Source organism: Brachycentrus maculatus, unplaced genomic scaffold (genome assembly GCF_059751285.1).
Source record: "Brachycentrus maculatus isolate JH-2025_06_01 unplaced genomic scaffold, ASM5975128v1 h1tg000115l, whole genome shotgun sequence".
Lineage (NCBI taxonomy): Eukaryota > Metazoa > Arthropoda > Insecta > Trichoptera > Brachycentridae > Brachycentrus > Brachycentrus maculatus.
Window position 1 is genome coordinate 533,533 of NW_028280868.1, and position 18,719 is coordinate 552,251.

General features: G+C 31.2%; 1 protein-coding gene across 1 annotated transcript in view; it reads right to left on the reverse strand.

Annotated features, from left to right (window-relative positions):
• LOC148309913 (uncharacterized) overlaps positions 1-18,719 on the reverse strand; it is an 81,055-nt gene that overhangs the window by 33,618 nt on the left and 28,718 nt on the right. The window contains exons 2-3 of the mRNA XM_088259299.1: positions 17,464-17,620; positions 856-1,521 (exon numbers count right to left, since the gene is read on the reverse strand). Coding sequence (XP_088115425.1) covers positions 856-1,521; positions 17,464-17,515 — 718 coding nt within the window. The 5' untranslated portion in view covers positions 17,516-17,620. The remainder of the gene's footprint in view (positions 1-855; positions 1,522-17,463; positions 17,621-18,719) is intronic.

The window sequence follows — 18,719 nt, forward strand, 5'->3', positions numbered from 1 at the left end:
GTATATATATATATATATATATGTATATATATATTTATATATATATATGTGTGTTATGTGTATATAAATATATAAATACCCTCTACCTTATCTCATTTGTGTGCACATATATTTTACCACCTCAAGATATTAACTCTCGTGCTAAGAATGTTGTTTGCCTCCAAGGCATTCCCCGTTTCCCTTCCACGTTTCATTCATGAAATTTCATGGAATCATAAAGGGTAGTTTTTTATTTATTGTTGGATATAAACATTAATATTCCGATTATTATAACGATTTTCTACATTAATAATGTAGAAAATAAACAGGTGTTTCCTTAATCATTTTAACATGTCTTACTACATAGTAAATGCCGAAACAATGAGTAAAATATTAATAATATCGCTAAAAAATTATATATTTTTTACCATTTATTGAAATCAACTAAAACGATGTTAAAATTTCAAAACATTTTATTCGTTTAACGAACTAAAATTACAGCAAAATTTTAACAATAAATACACAGTTACTTTGTCGCAGGAAAAAATCAGTATTTAATAAATTAAATTGAAGTAACCGCACTCTATAGACAATTTGTCACCGCTTGATATTGAAAAATGAAATAAGTACTATTAATAATAAATAAATACAAGACTTAAGTTATTTTTTTGAAGTCGTATATGATAGTGTGTTATCTCATTTCATGGATAGAATACCTAGTAGACTATTCATAGAAAAATACTACACTTTATTGTACATTGTTTTGAGTCCGAGAACATGTAGTTTGATGTTGGTGTTGATGTTATTGATTGAATTTATTATTATTTAGAATTTTTTTTAAACTTAATGTAATAATACGAATAAATAATTTCTTACCTCTGTAATCTTCAGTAGCGGCAACCAATCCTCTTCCTACTTCTCCCCATACGAGAGCCACAGTAGACGCTGTCACTCTATCCTTTCCTTGTACCTCTCTATACGCATCATCGCGGATCCCTCCTTGTGAATCTCGAGAATTGTCCGAACGTTGAATTACGAAACTTTGAGATCGGATGTCTTCTTCATTCGCAACATAAATGTCTTGTCCTTCGTCATCTTTGACTATTGGAAATCTTCGATTAGAATCCGGATTACCACTCTCCGCGGGTATCTCTCCGTGGAGATTTCTGACAGACCCCTTTCCAAGACCGTGATTGGATTGATCCTCGTCATACCACGTTGGTTCTGTTGATAAATCTATCAGGGAAACGTACTCGTTATCCTTGTTTGATTTTAACACAGCAGGGGTCGTAATTAATGTCTTGAGGTCAATAGGTTCTGTACTATACGTTAAATCTGGCAAGGGAGATTGATAAATAAGTGATTGAATCGTTACTCCAGTTTGGTCCATCGAGTTTTGTTGTGTAGTCTGCGCCCTATTGGGAGCCACGTTAGTTACGTATATAAGTTCATCTTCGAGCAATTGTTGGGTTATATTATATTGGTCAACCAAACTCGGTGCTGGTTGCAAGTTCCCTGTAGATGCGTGAGATGATTTTGTATCTGAAACAATCGAACAAACAAAAAATTACAAAAATTAAACGAAATGCGTCTCTTTTAAAATAAGAGAAAACATTATTTTATGCAAACACAGTTTTATTTATAGCCTTAGGGCCAAATCACTTATCGCAGAACTTTAAGACTTCGATAAAGATGCCTCACGTCTCTCGGCTGAGTAACCCGGCCGATAAAGTACGGAAGACCCTGAACGTATGATGTCAACTTTTTAGTGGATTTTTTTATCCGAATTGGAAGTTTTCCAACTTACTACTTTACTGAAGAGTTAAACAAAAAATGTGAAAACTGGGACCACCTGTCGTCTAAAAGTTTCAACCTTATAATATTGGAAGAAGCTTTTGTCATTTCCGGTCGAGCATTACAAAATTTTCTGCGAAGCAACGCTTTATAAAACTCTAAACCAACTTCGGAACAAAATTTATGTAGTGTATTAACTCTTGATAAATGGTTTATCAAATCCTTCGGTACATATTGCAAAGAAGAATTTTATGCTGCGGAAATTTTGTATGATATTTTATAGGTTCGTAGTAATAAATAAACACGTATTCTTCAAGAACATGTAATTTTTCAACCAAAATAATCCCTTGATTGTTAGTAGACCGACTTAAATTTTATCAAATATTAAGAATAAACAGACTCGTATATATCATAAAAATTATTTCAATTTTAATGCAATGTTTCCTATTTTATTATTTCCCTAAGGAATAAACATCCATGTCACGAGAAGTACTACATTATCCGGTTGCTGGTAACAGGTAAGTACAAAAACGTTTTCTACTAGCTTATATTATTTTATCATTCAAATCTTCTCCAATCTACGCGTAAAATTCGTTCAAACAAAATGATTATACAGTTAAACAGCTAGACTAATACTTTAAATATTTTTATCTTAAGTTTGATTGGATTTAGAGTGATGTGTAATTTAGACCCTGATACCGAGTTTCGATACTAAAACCGGGAATGTAAGACTATTACCTACTTAAATAAAGTAGACAATCACCTCACATATATGTACAGTGAGATACAAGGTCTGGTCCTTAGTTATTCCTATTTTCTTTGAAAAAAAAATACTTTTATAAGTTGTACTTTAAAAAATATACTTTTGTAATTTATTTACATTTTTTTGTATTAACTTTTGAACTTAACTATCTGGATTAAAAAAAAACATAGATTTAACTTATCATTTTTATAAAACAACAATCGTTTAGGTAGGTTCTGCCGTATTATTTTCATATTTTTTTATAATGCGTTGAAATACCTCTCTAAAAAATCAAATTAAGTACTCAAAAGTAATGTTAATTTAAGTTGTGTTTATCGAGTTTAAGAACGAAGTCTACTGCCACTTAACGGTATTTGATGTTCATTTTAAATAAATTGCAAAGCTTCTTCAAGAGTCTGCTGCTTTCAAAAACAATAAATGAAAAGGGCAATGGTATTCTAGATAATGCACCAACACTCGGCACTTTCAACAACTCTCCCAAGCGAAAATACAAAGTCAGTTTTTCTAAGGAGTGCTTTACAAACCGTGATGACTTTTTAATTGCTCCTTCTATACAGAATGAAAATTAAAAGAAAAAGCCCTCTCATCCTAAATCCTTTGCGTCTTGAATTTATATAGGCATTGTGAAAATATCCAAAAGATATAAACGTTGGGATTATTTTTAACATAAAAAGTCTTCGTCTAGTCTTTGTTCATGTTCCTTATTCAACAACTTTTATAACAAAAGTACAATTCGGAGAACTATCTTTTAAAATCCCAATACAATCTGCTGAGTAGAAGTGACCTTTTTATTCAGTAATAAGAGGAGATAAAATCCTTTCTACAGGCCAAGGTTAAACTTATACTACGATTTTAATTCAGTGTCATTTACAATAATTTCCACTGATGATTTCCAGATTCCCCTAACGAATCACCCCCTAGAGAAACTTTTACCCTCAAAGGGTAAAAACAACTTAAAAAACAAGTGGACAGTCAACTAGTGTGGATTTTTTCAGCAATTGCAATAATTTATTTACTGTGTTTTTTTTATTGTTTAATTTATCTCTCAAAACTTTTTGGAAAATTTAGTTATCCAGTTTATTTTTTAAAATTCAGTACACTTATAATACTGCACACCCCAATCTTCATGACCTCAGTCAGACATATTAGATTGGAAAAAATACGAATGGTGTAATCAATTATGACTAAACATTGCTGTTTTAAATAACGATTCCTGATTTAAGATTTCAAAAACGAGTTGTCGCCCAAGAATAATTGGATTTATTCATGAAGCCATATTGAAGTTTCATTAAAATTACGCCCGGAGAAAAAAGATGATGTATGCATAAAGCCTTAAATTAAATCATGTTAAAAGGCTTCGTTTTACTAGACATGTAGAATAATAGCTTTGTGTACTTAGTCAGTTAAGGTAATGTGAAAAAGCCCTTTTCAGTTATCTCACACTTCGGGTGGCCCGCCCTCGCCGGCCCGCCCAGGGAGGACTATTATATTATACTGTTGGTCTCTTATCTGGCGTTTTTGTGTATTTTTCTACCCCAGATGGTCTCCCGGTACTGCGTCACCCCTTTTTGCGGCGCGGATTGAATACCACACGAGGCGCTATTTGTAAAGCCTCCTACATCCCCTGATCACAATACTCGACAATTAATGATCAAAAGATACAAATGATGAACTTATCTATTATGTTTTCTTTTGAGCAAAATGTAAGGGCAGCTTAAACCATGATTGTATTTACGGTTGCATTATGTGTCTTATTGCTTGTCACGAAAAAAAATGGTAAAAAATTGAGTAGAGATATTAATATTTTACAATTTTTCAAGACACAAAAGGAATCATCTATGTAGATAGGACGATAAAATAAGAAAAGTTACACGATTAATTCAATCCATGTTAGTATAATTGTCAAGTATTTCGCTAGTATACACTGCTGTATACTAGTAGTTATACGCTGCTAGTTAGCTGACTATATATGTATAAAACTTATTTGCTTATAATTTATACCTGAAGACAAGTAACTATTTATAAAACTCCCTCAAATAGAGTATTCATTTGGCAGAAAATAAAGTGAGTATAAAACAAATTATGATACGACAAAAGTATTTTCTATAATATTCAGCACCATACAACAAGCAACTTGGATAAAATATTTAAGCGACAAACTCATTTATAAAGACCGTAAGTGATAGGCAATCAATTATCTATGTTGTTTATGTCAACCCAAGGTAGATGACTCCCAGACAGACCACCTAAGAAATGGATCGACAACTGGAAATCGACATCGCAGGAGGTTAATCCCTCTTAAAAACAGGACACAAGGCCCACACAAATCAGAAAATTTATGCTAAACCAAGGTGCCTTTAGGTGACTAATGGAGACTTCCAAAAATATTATATACAGCAACAAGATCAGTAGATAACATTACTGGAAAAAAACTGTCGAAAACCCTTTTGGCCTACACTCTATCCCGATTAGCTTCAGGACTTCTCCAAGTCCAGTCGCGTACTATATTCAATCAGAGAACTTTCTGTCTACGTCACTTACTCCTTAAACATTGCTCCTAAGCATCAATATATCTTTTTCCGGATTACGTTTTTTTTTTAACGAAAAGTCATCAGCTATCTTTCTGATATGATGATATTTTTTTCATGATTTCATCTATTAAAGAAAGAGTGCAAATTATAGGTGATTGCATCAAGTTTACGATGTGATCACCTAAGTTCTTTTATAAAATTATATAATAAATACTCAAACTAAAGATATGAGAACCAGAACAAAGCATAAAAAAATATAATCTTAAGGTACAAAACGCTTTTCTCTGTTTCAAGGAATTGAGGCCACGTGACACGTGACAACGCTAATCTCCCCGTTGGTTGTCTGAATTGGTTGGTGAAGACCGGGTAAATATAAACATTTGGAAAGCGCATAATTTCATTAGTGCAGTAGCAGGCATACTATATTATTTGTAACATTGTAAAAAAAACTATAATCTCCCGTGTCGTTGGAAATTGAAAATAAGTGGGTAGGCAATAATTGTTGAGTTATATATTTTATTGTACACAATCGTGCTCTTAATATCAACTTAAATTATTAATTAATCTTAAATTATTTTCGAAATTGTACACTTTTGTAAAAATCTCGAATTGAAATATTGCATATTAAAAATTAGAAGTCTATTTTACGAATTCTTTGTACCCCTAGTATTATTTTCTAGGCTTTACGTATAAATAAATAATTGCATTTTTTTTAAATGTCTTTATTGTGATATCTTATATGCAAACATATAAGATACCTCAATAAAGACAATGCGTCTTTAATTTAACGGACTTACAACCTGCTATTGGCTGCCTTAAGTGATCATTTTATACGCTGTGTGACGTTCGCCGCATTCAAATTATTCTTATCATTTTATAAATTGATATCGTGACAACCGTTCTCGAATCTGTTTTTTCATACTTTTTGTAATTTTTATCAAACCTAAAATAATTTTAACGCATATTTCTTAACAATAATTAGAAGAGCATAAAATGAATCACATTGATAAAAAATGTAGATCGAAATATTATAAAACGTATCTTGAATGTTGCGGAATATGTTTTCTATTACTTTTTCAATCGAGAAATAGGGTCTTGAGAGGTAGAAAAATTACTAATTGATTTTGTGAAGATTATTATTTATAATAAATATTGTTTCTGACACTTTTATAGGCTATCGCAAACATTCATCGGTTGTCGGACCCTTTTTCCAATTTGTTTCCATTGAATTTTTCCAGTTATTCCTTTTCTGACTAACCACGATTTATTTGGTCAACGTCCTTCCGAGCGTATAAGCAAGTGAGCTAAGTAATTAGCCATAAAAGTTAATTAACAAAGTTTTTCTTAGCCGACTGAGGACTTTTTGTATATGTTAAAATAAAAAGAGACCGTTTGGTGGCATAAACCGCATATTTATTTCAGTTTGCTACAATCTCCCAAATTTATGTTTATTATGGAAATTTCCTGTTTTTATTTCTATGTTAGAAATTTACTTCTCTTTTACCAAATACTACTCTTATATTGGCCTACTATGAATGATCATACTGTAAATAAATATTTTACTCGTATGATATAGAGCTTATAAAGTATATTTATTATTTTAAAAATATACTCAAAAATTGCCATAAAAAGCTATTTTTTTTTGTTTCAATATCTCTTAATATTTCAAAAATGAAATTATTTCAATCCTTACTTTATTAAGAATGATATTTAAAACTTTGTATCATTTTGTGAAAATTCTCTTTAGCAAATAAAAATATATATTGATTTAGAGATTTTTAGAAAAAAAGGTTATCAATAAATTTGAAAAGGCGTATTCACGAAATGAAAAATAAAATTATCAGTTCGACATCTAAAAAAACATTTTGAAATTAAATAATCCATCTCTTTCGCTAATTGAAATGTAAATCAGGCTTACAAATGACTTGCAAGATTTACGATTGAATATTTCCATATAAATTGAACAGTTTTGCCTCCACCACTTGATTAAAGAAGAATCAGAAAAATTATTCCACGAAAATATGTATATCTGAAAAAGGCATATGTATATTTTTGTACATTTTTCAAAGAATCCTTAAAATTGGAATACTCCAGAGAATCCGGATTTCGAAATTCCCATCATCGATTTGGAAGAAATCCGAAATCTAATCAAAAGTACCCTCGAGGCTTTTCTGAAAAGGGTGGGTTTGGGGATGATAACTCGGGTAGGCAAATTTAACGCCGAAAAACTACTGAATATTGATAACCCGGATAGGATATGCGCCAAGTTTAGCGTATCTACCAAAACAAGCAAAATAAACAAAGCACGAATTTCTGACTCGAAGGATTTTTATTAAATTAAGGATCTAATCCTTTACGGAGGATAGGGATACTGCCTTTACATATGAAAAACATTGGCACATTATGCATGTAGGAAGAAAATATTTCAAAGAAACAATATTAAATTCTTTGTGTATCATATTTTTGCAATATGCCGTTCCAAATTAATATTGAATAATTATATTAGCTGTATTTTTTCATCAAATAGCCTTTTAAGTCATTAAAACATTCGGATTTCTATTCATAAAATATGTTTGTTCTACATTTATGACAAAAAAACATTTAAAGACATGTTCAGTTAGGCAGGATTGTACTTTAAAAATAGCCATATTTGTCATAAAAATAATATCAGTAACAATTTATTGCAAACTCAATACGATTTTAATCATGCCTAGCAATCTGTCTAAATAAAAGGTCCAGACATAATAATATCTTCGTCTAGGAAGACAATATTGATGGTAGTTAATATTTTATCTAGACTGAAGTGAGTGGATCCTATTCAACGTCTTTGGATTGATTTGCGAGTGAATAAATGATAAGAGGGAATCACATAATACTACTCATACGAGATATTCCGAGCTCAGCCTCTTTATGAGGGTTAACTACGTATGTCAAAAGGTAAACATGAATACTCCCTTTCAATGGAATATGAAATATATATATTTATCAATAAATAATCTGTTTTGTAAGTAGGTTTCAAACATTCTGCTACTGCAAAAAGTATTTCATAAACAATTTGTATGTAAAATGGTAGTATGACTTATTTTTTTATATATTCTCTGTTTTGAGACAATTTAACACATTTTTGATGTAATTATATTCAAACAATTATAAAAATAATTTTAGGTTTTAAACATTTTTTACATTAAATTTAAAGCATAAGATAATGTCGTATTTAAATAGGTTATATTTTAAAGACATCAGGGTGTTTACAAATATTAAAAAATGATCTGTTTTTTAGCTTTTAATTTGCTTGCGTTGGTATTTTTATATTGCATCGAATGCACCTGTAACTTTACTGTTACGAAGATAGTAATCCTGAACTTTAATATCAACCCAATAAAACTCTTCATCATTCATCGTTCACTTTATGTAATACCTCTTTAATAAACACTAATTCATGACTACCGGTTTCGGAATAACCATTCCATCACCAGGTCATTTAAATGAAATTTCGACGATCTGACATTTATACAAAAATTAAATTTCGATAGAATAAAAGAAGACAAACGAACCATTTTTGTCAAATAATCTATTTCCTTTCAATGTCTAAAAAAACAAATTTAATTGAATATTTTTTTATAAAATATGTTAAATTACTACTGGCTCCTATACACATCCGAATGGTGCATTTGCCCTGTATCGAATTGGTAAAGATCGTGATTAGTCGTTTGCTCCGGGCTCATGGATAAATAAAAGTGTAGAACATGTTTCACGGGATTCGAATTTCGTAAGTAAAACAGTTCAAATTGAAGAATAATACGATAATTTGAGAAAAAAAAGTTATTTTGAATAAGAATTTTATTTTTCACAAAAGTAATAAGAACTCAATGCTCGTGAATATTTTATGGTGAACATGGACTTAAATTTATGTGTCCGTCAAAAAATATAGCCTTTAAAAAGTTTTACTGCCATTTAAGGTAGATAGCGTGTCCTAATTCCTAATACTTAAGCTCACGTACACTTTAGTTTAGTGGATATGAGAAAACTTGCTCTGGGGGAAATTAGTTTTGTTTAAAAGTGTTAGTCTCATAATGACAGAGTTCCGTCACAAAAATAGGAATGAAATAAAAAAGTCGGCACTTAATACAATATGAAACCTCGGGGCCATGGAAAGTACGTACATTTTACAATCCTTACTAAGTACTCGGTATGAAAATTTACAATCATAACATTGAACAAACTAATTCTTTCTATCTCAACATTGATGTTAATTAGCTTAGACGATAGTTACCAAGATATTATCAATTATTTTCGTATAAAGATCGTTCTAAAAGTAATTGGTTGAAAGTTCATTTATGTACAGAATTGTGTAAGTTATTCAAAGTAAGATCTTATCAGTAATTATAGATCGTAAGATCTATAAATTTTCAATACCTCCAAACTCCTTTCAAATTATTTTTTCTTCTCTGTTGAGGTAATTAAAATAATTTTTACAACAATTACTAAGATCATTATATCATATATATGTACATATGTATAAAGGGATTTGGATAGTCAAAGCAATCCCATAAAAATATAATTTTAATAGTTTGATTATGAAATTTATGTCAAAAAATTATTGAACCAATGATTGCTATTAGGTAAATTATTTTGTTTTATTTAACAATTACAAATATCAAAATTGTAGTGATTTTGTTTCATTTAATTTCCATACAAAAATATGTTCATATTGCTAGAATTTTGCTTATGGTTTTAACAAATACAAGCAGAATTTTATATTTAACGAACGAAAAAACGGTAAAAAGAAAAGATATTAAAAAAAATGGAATCTTCGTTTTCGAATGTAAAATAAAAACCAACTAAAAATAAAAAAAAATTAAATAAAAACGCAGCGTAGACCGAGGAATTTGATGATAAATGTTGGAGGTTACTGAGAGGGTATAAAAGTACAAAACTCACTGGGATAAGCATTCAAATATTATATTATTGTATTTTTCTCTGTCATAGAGGGTAAGGGTAGAGGAGGTAATGTATTACAGGAGGGGCTGGTGGAAGAATCCAAAGCGTTAGGTAAAATTTGAATAGGGGATGATTTTTTGCCGTCGTTTTAAGCCCCTTTTCGTGTTAAACCATTACTGTTTGTACATGGCAAATGAAAGCCTTAAACATATAAATGTATCGTGTGTCCAGTGTTGGAAATAATGTGCCAAATATGAATGTAAAGTGAAATTACTTCAAATAATGAATTTTAGAGGTTATTAATATTTTCGTTTTTAAAATATGGGAACATTGAGATATATTATATGTATATACATACATATACATATAATATATATTTATATATAAATATTTATAAATTTAAATATATTTATATAAACGATAATGCTACAGTTTGGGAAGGAAAAAAAAATAATACTAGTAAAAAGAGAATAGCATTTATGGCTAGACCACTTGGGGTTGCATACCAATACTTCAACAGAGCAGAGTAGATAAAACATAAAAAGGAAAAACATTTAAAAATATTTTTAACTCATTAATTTATCATAAAGATATATTTGGTTTAAATAACTTGTTTTCAACTTTTAAATATTAATAATAATAACGGGGAAAATGTGAGGTTGAAAAAGTTTTTTGACAATGTTTCCATAACAGCCACAAAATTTATTTTATTCATGCAAATGAGATATGGAACAATTTCATTTTGAACCTTTTCCCTTTAATTAATGAATACCTGCCTTATTCATGGTATTCTCAAACGTTTTAGGAGAAAGAAATCTTAGTGAAAAATTTAGTTTATGAGAAAAACTGTCACGCGTTTAACGTTAATTAAAATAAAAGGAAATTTTCTCTTAAAAAACCTGTTTTTTGTGAAAATTGGGGCATATTTTACAGATGTTTTTATAAAGGATATTTTAAATATTTGGCTTTTAAATTATTTTTTTTACGTCGTCTTAAGACCATTAAAAAATTACTTTGATCTATATCTGAAAAGTGAAGGCTGATAAACAATGTATTGGAGGTGGTCGAAATATGGTATTGGTGTCATATAAAATGCGTTTAATGGATAGCAAGATATGAAATTTTCTACATTCGATGAAAACTTATTTAAAAGAGAGGCTCTATACAAAATTTTGAATATCGCTACGTGTGAAGACAAACAGTTGGAGAAAAATTATTAAACGCATAGAGAGAGAGAGAGAGAGAGAGGCAGAGAGAGAGAAAGGAAAAAAAATCTTTTTGATAGGAAAAAAGAAATAGGAAAAAAAATTCGAGATTTGGAATCGTGGTATATTTTTACGTTTATTTTTTAAATGATGGAAGGAATCACCAATATTCCTTTTAATTTATATTCTCCTGGATTTAGCATATTTTCTTATAGTTTTATGGATACTTATATTGAATGTAATCGAAAGGTAACAAATAAAAAACGACTTTACCTAGATTTTACAAACGGTGCATTGCACTATTCGAAGATAAACTTTTATATTCTTTCTAAATGATCATTGAATTCCATTACAGGAAACGCTCGTATTGCTAAAGGTGCACTTTAATAAAACTTGACTGCACATTGCACTTCATACAATATCAGATACAAAGTAAAAAAGAAAAAACTTTTACACATTCCATATTTTCTGCAATTCACCTGCAGTACGGAAAATAATTTAAAAATGAGTTATTTTCTCAATCCTTCTGAAAAATGTGTGTTGTATTTTACTTGATTAAATTTTTCAACACTATTGTACTATTTTTGTTTTAAAAAAAATTACCGCAAATATGTTTTTTTTTTTCAAATTTTTTCCATTACTTCAGATTTTTTCTTAATTCAAATTAATAAAAGTGCAGAGTTTCCTAACCATTGCTTCCATCTTTCTTTTCCTTTCCGTAACTTCTATTCCTCTGTCATTTTCTTCCTTAATATCTTTTACTCTCAGCTCTTTACCTCGAACAATCTGTATTGTATTAAATTTATTGCACACCTTTATAAGAATGTAAGAATTAAATAAGGATTTGATGCGGAAACTGATCACCTTACCTTCGTGTAATTAGAAATCTTGTTTACACAGAGTCGATCCGATTCAATGTATGATGCATCATCTTAGTACAGAAACGTGTCAAACAAAAATAAAAATTGTAGTAGATAGCTAGTTTGGCAACCTTACCGAAGGTCGGAATTCAATTGGCAAAGGATCAATGTAAATATCATTGATTTTCAAAAAACGATTTTGTTATACTCCATTCATACAGTGAAATACATGTTAATTCGGATTTAATTGGTGTTTCTTTTTTCTAATCGAACACAATTTTAAATCACTTATTTTTTACGGTGCTTAAGATAACTGAATAAATATTTGAGAAAAAATGTGGTGATTTTTGAAATATGTTCAACATAACTGATAAGGTCTTGTTTTATGAACGATAATCTAAGGGTTAAGAGGGGAGAAAAGCGTCGACTTTTTGCCAACGAAAACTTTGGTCAGAATCCCGAAAAATATCCCAATTTCGTGCCCTAAGGCCAGTGTCAAAGGTGCCTACTAAAAAGATATTTCGGCATAAAGGGTTCTAAAAACCCATTTTTAGATTTTCAGGCACATTTAAGGTATTCTGTTAGATATGAAGTTTACACAGATCGTTCATGAATTTGTGAGATGAATGCAAAATGTGGTCAACAAAATCCGCAACGTATTTATGCGGTTTTGTGTGATATTGGTTTAACCCTGGACTGATCGTGCATTAAAATATTACGGAAGAAGTCGCAAGGAGTACATATGTAGATATTACAGTTTGATTTTAAAAGAAATTAATCTGATTTTTCTCGTTTTTAGATACCTATTTTCACTTCGTATTACACAGTCGTAACTTGATCACCAATTTAAATGCAAGGTGAGTAGTCTTGTTTTCGATTTTTTTTGTAAAGGAGAGGATTTTTATATAGAGTACAAATATCTTTAATGAAAAAGTTAAGTACGAAGAATAGTATTATGAATATATTTTCTCAATTTTATTGTAAAAGTCAGTTAGGTCATTTGAGGTTGCATATCTATGTGACTGGGTCAATGATAATTTGTTGCATCAAGACTAACATCATAATACCATTAAAACGCAAAACAATTTATTTATTTATTGATGTAAAAAAAATGATTAAATTTTTCCCAAAAATCGATCTGGTGGACCAAAAGTACTCAGGTAATTTCTTTGTAATCATGGAAAATTTACAAATTTCTACATCTTACCAAACCAAAATATTGCTGCATATTAATAATTTTGTTTGAATTCCCCCTTAAACACCTTATTTACATAATTATAAAAAAACGTTTCCCGTAGATCAAATACAAAGCTTGAAATATTTACCAAGCACTTTCATAGAGGTCTTCAACTGTACATTTTGAAATGTTGTAAATAAATTATCTGGTCAAATTATAAGCTTAATAATAAAAATGAAAATGGTATTTTCTGGCGTTTCTCATGTGTGTGATTATAATCCAGGATTCGGATCTCACATACTAATATAAGAGTTTCTGCTTAATAAAAAGCTTCTTTACATCTCACCAATAGATGTCTCTAGTGAAGTTCTAGTGATTCATGAACAAGGTTTCTAAATTGGTTCATATATATAGAACTTCCAAGAATTTGAGTAGTTTGGTTGTCAATAATGGGTAGAATTGGTGAATGTTACACGTGTGTAAAGTGATCACTTACACCTGCCTATGACGGTCGTAAGCCCCATAAATGCCCAGACTTCCATATTCTTCTTCATCTTTGATGAGATATCAAAAAATAATATGAAAATAACTCCTGTAATTGGAGATAATCCAGATTTTGTGAACAAGTATTTGGACACACTCAAAATGTTGTAAACAAACATTAGTTTAAATGTAAAAAAATGTTTAAATAACGATAAAGAGAATATTCGAAACAGGGTGAAACTTATTAGTATTAGTGTGAGACTACGACAAGATTTTTAGATTTTATTGCGTTGACAATATGTGTAGACAATATTCATCTCTACTTATCGTAGGTATATAATACCTTCTCATACTTAACCTTAATTGCTCTTTCTACGTAAGTGATTCAATCAATTGATCCCCGGAATTTTCTCATATAGGGTATTGCTAACGACATCCTATTACAATATTATTATTCGGAATCTCTGAAATTAATTTTGTTTTATCACGCCAACAAAATAGGGTTTGAGGATTTGGAAAATATTCATTTAAAAAAGTTATTTATGTATGTAAATATTGATTTTAAAATGTATATTTGTGTATTTACAAAATAAGTATAGTAAGGTAGTAGATAGGCAACATTACTTCTACGAATGATATGTTTATCATTATTGTTGCTGTCCATGAAAAGGAAAAATAAAACGTATTTTTTTTTTGGAAAAACAGATTAGTGTAAAAAAAATATCTAGCACTCTCCTAATCGTTCAATTTGTGTAATGCCACTTTAAAATTGTTAAAAAAAACTTTTTCGTGACAAACGGTTTCGGAATAATCATTCTATCATCAGATTGTTACGACTCCTAACCTGATCACTTTCAAGTATTTGGCATACCTGATCGTGCCATGTTTCTCTCGGTCTTCCTCTGTTTCTTTTCCCAATAACATTCACCTCATAAATTTGTTTTACCGTTCTTTCCTCACTCATTCGTTCTACATGTCCAATAGATATCAACACACCTTTCTTAATTTTATCGATAATGCTTATCTCAGCTTTGCATTCCTTCCTTATTTCACTATTCGCACATCTATCATACATCGTTTTGTCGCACATTCTTCTGAGCGATCGCATTTCGACTGCATTCAGCTTACTTTCATCCTTCTTTTGCCAACTCCATGTTTCACTTCCATACAATAGAGTTGGAACCAGGACTCCGTTGTGCACTGCCAGTTTAGCTTCCGCTGATAGGTTTTTATTTGCTATAACTGATCTCAGTGCACCATTCACTTTGTTCCTAGCATTCACAGCATTCACTTTCCTTTCTATATAGACATTTATACAAAAAATTAATTTTATAATTTGTATAAACGACAGACAGTAACAATTCTATTTTAATGGCCTGATGATGGAATGATTATTCCAAAACTGGTAGTCACGAATAAGTGTTTTTTAAGGTGGTATTACACAAGGTAAACGATGAATGATAAGGAGAGTATTATATTACCATAACACATAGAAAACAATGCTTTTAAAATGCAAAAAAAAAATCTACTTATTTGAACATTATAAAAAATACTGGATGTTAATTATCTACCTAAATAATAATTTTCATCTCCCGAAACTCCTAAAGCAATTAAAAATAGATCGTTTAGTTATCTGGAATTGGGTAGGGTTAAATGCCAAAATTACTCAGGGAATTTTCAATTAGGCTTCGTCATCAAAACAAACCGAGAAATTTGCCGTAGGGGATATCAATATACCATCCCAATATTATATGCCACCCCTCGAAAAGGCTTCTGTCTATACAGAGAACCCCTTCACGGGCAGAAAGGTTGTTCTTTGCTACCTATCTTGAGTTAACAAGTCTCCAGTCACGCATTACAAGTTTAGCAGTTTGTGAGTTAGGCAAAAAAATTGACACCGTTTTGAGATTTTTAAATGCATCAAGGGAGATATTAGGCGTTATTTATTTAGAGAAAATATAAAAATAATAAAACCCGGCACTTGATGATTGAAACGAGGACATATTATTTTACTAATATTTATTGCTAGGTGTTGAGGAGAATGCGATCCCTCAGACTAATGTGCGGCAAAACAATGCATGATAGATGTATACGAGTATTCGAATGATGAAATAAGAAAAAAATGCAAGGTTGGGGATAAGCATTAAAGATAAATAAAAAAAAGTGAGTTCATATGGATAATCTTATTTTCTTTTATCTCATCCACCTGTCCATATACAAGCATATTTTTATGTAAAGGTATGTGTGTATATGTGTGTGTGGATATGGAATAATTTATACAGGGTGGGGCGTTGTCACTTCCTTATTTTAAAAATCATAGCACAATTATTATTGTCAGTAAGCATTTAAATTTTTTTTCTTTATACAGGAGCATATTTCAAGTTTTATTTTAACTTTTAAAAACGACATCTCGAAAGCTGCTATAGTTCTCGTCAATGCGCTAAGATAGGCGAATTTTTATATTTCTGTCAAGTTTTTCGAGCATATCTGTGCCTATGTCGGCATTAGCAGCAAAAATATTGTCCTTTAGCTAACCAAGAGTCAAGACGATTGGTGCAAATCAATGTTTTAAGGTAGCCGCGCAGAAAATAGTCACAGGAAGCTAATATAGGGATCGCGCTGGCCACTGAAAATCGCCCCTAAGAGAGATTCGCCGTTCGGGAAAGTGTTCACGCAACAACAAAAAAGTTCGTGTCGTGTGAGCCGTTCCGTCATCCAGTTGGAACCACATATCCCCTACATCTCTTTCTTCGAGTTTGGGTATAAAAAAACTTGAAGAAATGGATATGACGGTGACGTTTTCGATTGTCGACGTTTTCGGGCATGATGGTTCTGGAAGGTTCATTTTGTTTCTTCGTCACATTACTAGTATTTTTGAACTTGTCCACCAACATCGTAATGTATGATAATAAAATAATCAAACCATATCCGCTCCCTAGGTGGAGCATATGGAGTCCACAAACTGTCTCCAGGCTTTTCTGTCGGCTGCCAGCTCCCTTGCATCCTCCCAAGTCAGATCCGCGTCCCGAAGTTCTGACGAGAACTGCCGATGAATTGTCAATAGTGGTCGTCCTGGGCCGCGCGAACCTGATGCCTTGTAAAAGAGACAAGCTTGATTAAGGCTCTCAGGAGGCATGCGGATTACATGGCCAAGCCAACTGAATCGCCTTTTCTTGACGACAGTTGTTACCAAGATTTGCTCCTCCTACGCTTTATCTCTTCATTCCTCACAAAGTCTAACCACCGCACGCCTAAAATTCTCCGCAGACACCTATTCTCAAAGCTTAGTACATGGCTGCTCTGGACCCTTGTAAGGTGCCATGTTTCACAGCCGTATAAGAGAACAGCAGCAATGCAGGCATTATATAGGCGGCATTTGGTCTTCACCGAGTATAAATCCTATGTATGATACCTTATGTAAAAATCAATTTACGATTAGGCACATATTGAATAGAAGGCGCGATATTGAGTTGTTTTCTGAATGCACGCTGAGTTGCGATGACGGAACGGCCGAAGGAAAAGTAGGTCTCCGAGACAAACGCGCTCTCGCTCTAGGAGTAACTGTCGTTTTGTGGCAAAAGTTTCAAAAAAGGTAGTGACCGCACCCCACTTTATATGATTTTTATGTAATATATGATGAGAATTATACTATGAATAAAATAAAATACAAAAATTAATGAGAATAATGTTTAAATATTTCGACACTTGCATTATCGAAGTGAAGCCTTACCGGTGACGGTCAGGATAGTGATCACCAGCGCCAGGAGCGCGTTCCGCCCCATGGCCGCTGCTGGTGTGGCTAGGCGAGGGGAGGGGGGGGGGGCGGGGAGCTGAGGCCTCCCCTACCCCGCAGGGACGGCCCGGCCTTGTCTCCCCAAACCAGATCGCTAAAAAATAATCAAACATTTTAATAACTAGAAAAATATTAGAGTGAAAAAAAACACTTTGATTAATTTTTGTTTAAAGTAAACTCTGACGCACTGCATAACAGTTAAAATTTCTATCAAACAATTTTACCAATTTAATTTATGATTGATTTTTTCACATATCTTCAAATGTCACAATATGTATTTTGTTTAGGCACTCGGTGCCCTATTCACGTTACGGTGTATAGGGCACTGTATCGTATGGAACCAGTGTTATCTTGATCATTAACACATGGAAGAAAGGTGATCCGCCCTTTGGTTTAGGTCCGGGGTAATATTATTTATCTATTAATCTGTTTGTAATACGGATATTATTCACACATGGATTTACCACCTAGTATTGGTTGGCTTAAGTGATCGATTTATTCAGTGTGTAATGTTCACCTAGTCAACTTTGAAAAATAAATTATAAAAAATTGTACTTAATAACTCCAAAAAATAAATCACTTGTAGATTTTTAAAAAATTATTATCATAGTACAAAGAATACTTCCACGTCTTTTTAGATCCGATTTTCTCTTTAAAAATGAATAAAGCTATTTAGGGTTTGAATCTTTATAATTTCATGATCATTGTGGTTTGTATAATATTAGAGTTGATTATTAAAATAAATAATTTACTTGTTTAACCTAAGATTAAACAAGATAATATGGGTAAAGAAAAGTAAAATTAAGGATTTGATATCCTTAGAAATATAGAAACAGAGGTAATTTGGCTCTCAAACTGAATTTTCATTCTAATATAAAATAATAGGACCATAAAAGGAGAGTAGATAAGGTTATTAAAAGGATGGTAGAAGCTGAAAGCTTTAGGAATGGTGCGATGAACTGTATTATTACGAATAAATACATAATAATATGGGTTTTTCAATTCGCCATTTATAATGGAAATTTAGTACCCACATTTACACGTTTATCTTCGGAATTAAAATATAAATTAAATAATGTATTTAAAGTGTAATGGATATATCAAAAATTATGAAATGTTTTTCTTTGATAAATCGCGTTTTGTATTAAAAATCTACACATTTTACTTAAATATATTGGAAATATTATTCATAT